Genomic DNA, 6,841 nt, shown 5'->3' with positions numbered 1-6,841 from the left:
ACTGAGACAAAGCAGACTGGGTGTCTTTTTGAGGGCCCTAATCAGGCATAATTTGCCAATAAGTTGGTGTCATCTACCACTGCCACTGATTTAATAATATCTTTCAGGTCTCCGATAAATATAACAAACAGGAGCAGTCCGAGGACCGGCCCTTGCAGTATTCCACTTTTAAAAGACCTCCAGGTTTTACAAGTCTTTGTTTACTGTCTGCAAGGACATAATTGATCCGGTTTGCTATTTCTCTTTAATTCCATATGCGTCCATTTCTTCAGAACATTTTGAAAAAAATGTATTTGTGGTTGTTCGGCGTTTCAGAAACACTCCAGTCCAGACGATGGCGGTAACGCACGAATAGAAAAATATTCTGCCCACCGCCACCAAACTCTAAAGGAAGAAGAAGTGACGTTGCATGAAAACACTTCCTGGGTTGATGTCAGGTAAATCTGTGATTTAAGAGGCTAAATTAAGCTCACGAGTTCAGTCAGGAAGGTTGTGTGACCAGCGCAGTGTTTGCATATGGAGCTCATATTTCATCTGGATTCACGGCTTCGATATTTTGTGCTTGTGTGCTGTTTTTTCGCCATGTGTGCTGGAGCAGGAGGGCTTCGTAGAATAACGTGGAGCGGCTGCCGAAGGTCGGCTAACAACAAAAGTAACACAGCTTATGTAAATAAGCGACGGTAGTTGCATAAAACGAGAGCCGAATTCATCAGTAGGTGGAGTTGTTTCATTTAACACTGGTAAATGTTTTCCAAGACATGTTTTTTCGTGTTATATCAACGTGTTATTGTTAAAACGCAAAGATTTGCAATGAAGTTTGTCGTGTCAGATGGGACAAACTGATCCGTGTTAATCTGATTACAAAGAAGGTGAACTAAATAAAGAAGTAAATGGGGCTGTTTCACTGAATTATTTCCCACTGAGGTTATGGTACAAACCTGTTTTTATTTTCCAGATATTCACCAGAGTGAGTGTGAGACACTACAGTAAGATGTTTTCAGTTTATAAGAATGGGCAACTAGGTTTCCACCCTAATAAATGTATAGTAATTCAAATTGGGTCAGGCACCCCAGTTTTACATATACCATGGAAACACTAGCCTTTACACAACAGGAAAAAAAAAAGGGGGGGATCCTGGTTGACAGAGAGCTCAGTTTGGAAAACCATATAGCAGCTCTTGTCTCAAAAGCAAACTGGATTCATCTGGAGAACATTTGAATATGTAGATTCTGCAGGACAGTGCCACGTCACTTCTGTGAAGTAGCCAATCCGAAGGCGAGAATTCGTACTTCTGTGACTGGCTGCTCAGAGAAAACACGCTTGGGCTGTGTGCTGTTCTGTTGAAATCAGCCGGTTTGCTTTTGTCTCTAATTTGCTTCTATCAGTCAACTGATTGCCATCATTGCCTGGAACGGTGAGATTTATACACTAAGCTGACCTGAAATGTACCATTATCATTAAACTAACTTTATTGACAAGTTTGACCACCTTGAAAAGTGACCAAATTACATGTATTTCCATTGAGTTCGGCGATGTGTTCAGCGACAAAACCCACCCCTTCAGGTTAAATGCCCGGATAACCGACCTTGAGAAAAAAGATGTCTTCTCTCTCCTGTACAAGTCCCTGTTATGTCCACACCTTGAATATGGGGTCCTTGTGTGGGGTCACGCAAGCTTCCACCTTACATGTGGAAGCTAGTGGAACAGATTGAGAGTGTCCAAAGATGAGCCACAAAATGGGTACCAGGATTAAGGACAGACCTAAAACTCTTAACCTACCTACATTTGTGTATAGAAGAATAGGGGACTTGATCGATACCTTCAAATATGTCTTTGGAAAATACGATAGTAAGAAGTGCACACCTGATGTGATAAATGCCAAGACAAGAAGAAACAGCTTACCTCTGCAAAAGAGAACGGCTAAGTGCAACAGAAGGCTGTTTGTCTTTAGTAATCACATTGTATCATGGTGGAAGGTTTTACCAGATGAGACTCTAACATATTCAAGGCACGACTTGCTACTGGTGCATTGTCGAGATAAGTTCTACATATTCCTTCACATTTCTTAATGCCCAAGGGATCTAGAGGAGGTGGTGCGTCCAGTCAAGATGCAGACGTTGGCCAGCGGAGGCAAATGGAACAGTAACGGCATACTAGTGGATGTGACATAGTGGTAGTGGAGCTCAACTCTTGTCAGTGTTTTAGCATGAACATCGAAGATTTTAAGCATGTTCACAATTTTTCCAAGACTGCTGTGAACATCAATGTTGCCGGACTGACGTTAACTTAGCTACTGCAGAATCTGGCGCACCTCAGTGCAGGTCAACATTAATCAACTTTTCACTCTCTGTCGGCAAACGCCGGGCTAATTATCAGAGTGTGAATGCATCATTAGTTTTTGATTAGTCCACACCAATGATCATACACTTCTATGCTGTTTGTATTTCTTAATGATTGATGTAAACAAAGAGCAAGACCCAGACAGTGATGTGGAAATGTTCATGTGTCCATCGCCTGACATGTCTAAAGAAAAAAGTGAACAGTAATCTTTATATTTCATCTGTCCAACTGCAAATACCTATGGCCTTTGGAAATTGGGGGACTGTTTAAAAGTAGCTATAATTAATGGTTAATGTAGTATTTTTGTTAAACATTTTGAATTAGAGTCTATACTACAAACACGTCTTGATTGTTTACCGGTGATTTCAACCCCGTTATGTTTGTGTACAGAGATGACTCTGACTGTGTCACACTGTGGGCATTTGGTGGATGCTAATTATCAGACAAGTGTTAATCTTTGTAATTATTCATCATTTGTACAAACCTGTTGGATTTCTACTCATCTGTCAGTCGTCGTTTGAGAACATGTCCTTTAAATGGGGTACACATGTTTCACTTGTGTAATATTTATTTATTTGTTTATTTCAGAATGGGAAATTTAACATCCTCTCGCAGGGGTCTGTCCAGCTCTGGTTGTGTACAGTATGTTCAGGTAAGAAGATGTTCTCCTTGGATTAAAAAGAAAAAAAAAATTTCAATTATTTATAAAATGATTGGGATGTTAAAAGTGTAAGAAATGATGCTGCTATAAATAGTTACTGACACATAGTGGTGGAAACCTTAAACCAGCTGTTGTTTTGGATTTGATTTTTTTTTTAAATGCTGGCTTGAAGTTGTAGTTTTGTTCCAGGATTTGTCCAACAAGACCTCATTAGTCCTCATAGTTTGTGCTTGAGGTTTCCAGAGGGAGGTTTTTCTGACCACTGTCACCTGTGTGCTTTTGTAGGGGCATTGGTGAGGTTCAAGCTTACCCATGTGAAGGGTCTTGGGGCGACTTAGGTGGTGATTTGACGACGCTGTATAAATAAATTGAATTGAATCAGTCCTCGTAGTTTTCAGAAACTCTTCAGTGTGCTGTGTCACACCTAGTGACACCTAGTGACCCTACGATCATATGAGCTACAAGTGAAAGGCGAAGTCAGCCCAACTGATGTATCTGTTGCCCGATAATATTTGCCTTTTGCAAATGTATTGGTATTGCCTTTTTTTTTTGGTGGGGGGTGGGGGGGACTTTTATTTTACCAATTAAAGAACACAGAGAAACACTTTGGCTTTTGAAAGTGATGTCATTATGGAGTTTGACCAGCAAAGGGCAGTGTTGACAATGTAGCCAAGCATGGATTGGGACCCCAGTCACCTTTTGGTCACATTACCTCAAAGAGACATAGGCAAATTGAGAACTTACCATTCATTTTCAATCAGAGGAGGCATTTTGCAGCGACAAGAGGCAGCAGTCTCTAAGCCACAAGCTAAGTGGTGCCAAAATAGACCAGAAGTCGATTTTAAATAGATATACACTTTTAAATATAAAAACCCTTTGAAGTGATTTATAAGACATCTAACTGTTAGCATGGTAAGTAACAATACAGGAACGTCACTAAGAAAGACTTTGAACTGAAACAAATCAAGTGATCTTTAGTTCTGTTAAGCAGTCAAGCGCAGACGAAAAACTCAATGACTGTGTCTGGTTTCCATGTCCTTTATAATCTATCATTAAACATTGTGCACATTAATGCCAAGTAACCACGAGTTGGCCACGCCCCAGAAATGCCCATCAAGCAACAAACTCCAACTGCTTGTTGCCCACATTTGTAGCTAATGTGACTGTAGGATAAAATCTATTTCTGACATGGAAAGTTTTAACACGTTACATTATTTGAGAAAAACGTCAACAGTAGTTTAACATTTTTGGTTAAACTGCATTCTGCTGATACGTAATAAATCTTATTTCTGTAATTTTTGCAGGAGGTCGTGTCTCAGAACTGTGTGGTGATATTTTCGAAGAGCACCTGTCCTTATTGTAAAATGGCCAAGAATGTGTTCAATGAAATTGGTGCGACGTACAAAGTGATTGAGTTGGATGAGCACAACGATGGACGGAGGCTCCAGGAAGCCTTAGCTCAGATGACTGGTGCCAGAACGGTAATAGAGCTTGACATTTGGGTTTTTGCCATGTTTATTTAAAACCAAGTTCTAAAACATTCTATATTGTTTCTTCTGTCAGTTTTACCTGTAATTTAGGTCTTTATTGTTTTGTCAGTATGTCAAGATACAAACAACAATAAGTTACATCTTTCTAGACTAAATTCTTTAATATAGGTTAATATAACATTCCCACTGTAGCCAAGTGCTTGCTCACAGGGGGTCGTTTTGACCATTGGGGTTTTACATAATTATTGTATGGCCTTGCCTTACAATATAAAGCGCCTTGGGGCAACTATTTGTTGTGATTTGGCGCTATATAAAAAAATTGATTGATTGATTGATTGATTGATAACATTGAGAATTTGGCACTCCATGTAAAATTATATCTGAAGAGTTTGTAGTTCTGAGTGATAAAATCATAATTTGAGGAATATTTACATTTACGTTTCTGCAGTTCATGTGAGTGTTGCAAGAATAAAACTTGGACTGCCAAAAACAAAGTTCTCATTAGTGCTTCTTTTTCTGTCCCTCTGAGCAAACGTTCCAGCGCACTGTTGAATGGAATCTGCTGCTAATGTTAACAGAGCTGCGGATTAATTGCAAAGTTTACACAAGTGTGATGCCGTGTCGTGATGACTCATTTTTAAAGTGCAAACTGTGTTAATTTCAATACAGTTGGGGTAAAAAAAAATATTAAGAGTTTGGAGTGAAGTGTGTCGTCTCCTCTCTGTCCAGCGCACTGAACCAGGTGGCGCGCGCAACACTTGTGCACATCCACGAGTTGGTAGAAAACCCCGAAACTCCTGAAAATAACATATTCTGAACTTTTTCTCCAATGTAAGATATGCAGCTGCATTTTCAGGCAGTCTGTAAAAACAGCGTCATTGGCAGAGTTTCAGATACACGTAATGGCGTCCCGGAGAGATCCATGTGCGCATTCACGACCAGACTCGGCACACGTCTTGATCCAAAATCTGACAGGTGCTCTCAAAAATTTAAGAGTTAGTGTCCGTTGTCTCCTTGTCACTGAACCGAGCAGCACGCGTGCGCAATGCTAGTGGATTCCTGACTTTTTCCAAGCATCTACTCGCAGGTCCACTGATCTGAATGAATGGTTAGCATCACTTTTGTATGAATGTGCAGTAGTTTCATGATCTGATGTTGCGATGTTGTTTACACTCTCTTTTTGCCACTGTGCTATTTCTGTGTTTGCTCGGCCTGATGTCACCCGCCAAGACTGCTGACTTGCCAAGCAAGAGGTTTAATTAGCAATAAAGATACATCAGCGACCACTAATCGTGACCACGTGCGTGGGTAGATTAACAGTCACAAACAATTTGATGTTGTGTTGTTGAACAGTACTTTAAATAACATGCAACAATTAACAGTGGTTAATTAATTATGGTTTCCTGCTCGTTCTCTTTAGTTCATTCAAGGAAAAATACTTTGTGTGTTGTTGATTTCCCATTTTTATCACCTTCAGAAAAGACAAAAATCTCGCTCTTTGCCATAGGGTCCTCATATTGAGTAATCAAGGCTTGAAAAGTTTACCAGGTTTCAAACGCTGACCCACCGGGATGCAAATCTGTAGATGTAAGGATGAAGCGTTATTGTTGAACACACAGTGTAGGATGACATGAACTCAGAGTTTTCAAACCACTGATTTACAGCATTTTGAGGGTAATTTGGAGCTTGTTCTGAAATGCATTTATTCCTGACTTTTGTGCTGTTTTCGCACTGCTGGTGTTCCACATGTGGCACCTGACATAACGTGTGGTGTTCAGTAAGGTGGAGGAACTGCCTCAGTCAGCAGTCCAGGACTAAATTTGCAGTTCAACCTCATTAACGCTGTGAAATAATGTGTTCGTTCAGGTTCCGAGAGTCTTTATTAATGGGAACTGTATCGGCGGCGGCTCTGACACCAGACAACTCCACCAGCATGGCAAACTGGTGCCTCTGATCGAGCAGTGCGCGCCGTGCTGTGCTGCCACCAGCTTCGAAGGCTCCGCCAGCGGATACTTTGAGTCCGCCAAATGACTATCTGTTCTTTTAAGTCTTTTTTTAGTTTCTGTATTTATTTGACTGTCTTTTTTATGGTTCTTGTGCTCCACATTGAACACAGCTGGAGCACAGCTGCTATTTATTTATTAAGTAAATTGAGAAGGCAGCATTTTGGGCTGTGATTTGTGCAGTTGTTTCTAAAGCTGCAGCTGAGAAATGGAAATATTTTCCGTGTTTGTCCTCAGCATGTCAGAGTGTCACAGTTTTATCAAAGATGACCATCATTACTATTTGTACTCTGAATTTTACATATGTGTATTTACTAGAGGTTTTCAATATATTAATAGAGCTTTAA

General features: G+C 40.3%; 1 protein-coding gene across 2 annotated transcripts; it reads left to right on the top strand.

The window, feature by feature from the left end:
• Positions 1-414: 414 nt before the first annotated feature.
• On the top strand, positions 415-6,841 carry glrx2 (glutaredoxin 2). Of its 2 annotated transcripts, none has more exons than XM_034179443.1 (4): positions 415-437; positions 2,929-2,992; positions 4,306-4,482; positions 6,358-6,841. In XM_034179443.1, the coding sequence occupies exons 2-4, from the start codon at positions 2,930-2,932 to the stop codon at positions 6,520-6,522; spliced, it is 405 nt and encodes a 134-aa protein (XP_034035334.1). In that variant the 5' UTR covers positions 415-437; position 2,929; the 3' UTR covers positions 6,523-6,841. The 2 variants fall into 2 exon arrangements, with proteins under 2 accessions (XP_034035334.1, XP_034035333.1); XM_034179442.1 differs by lacking the exon at positions 415-437 and adding an exon at positions 450-635.

The sequence above is a fragment of the Thalassophryne amazonica genome, chromosome 10, assembly GCF_902500255.1.
Source record: "Thalassophryne amazonica chromosome 10, fThaAma1.1, whole genome shotgun sequence".
In the NCBI taxonomy this organism is placed as follows: Eukaryota; Metazoa; Chordata; class Actinopteri; order Batrachoidiformes; family Batrachoididae; genus Thalassophryne; species Thalassophryne amazonica.
This window is presented reverse-complemented; position numbering and strand designations above follow the sequence as displayed.

Bases quoted from the DNA above. Each gene is read 5' to 3' on its own strand.
- glrx2 (XM_034179442.1), top strand. From the start codon at position 517: ATGGAGCTCATATTTCATCTGGATTCACGGCTTCGATATTTTGTGCTT. The intron at 2,993-4,305 runs GTAAGAAGATGT...TAATTTTTGCAG, and splicing joins GTTGTGTACAGTATGTTCAG to GAGGTCGTGTCTCAGAACTG. The intron at 4,483-6,357 runs GTAATAGAGCTT...GTGTTCGTTCAG, and splicing joins AGATGACTGGTGCCAGAACG to GTTCCGAGAGTCTTTATTAA.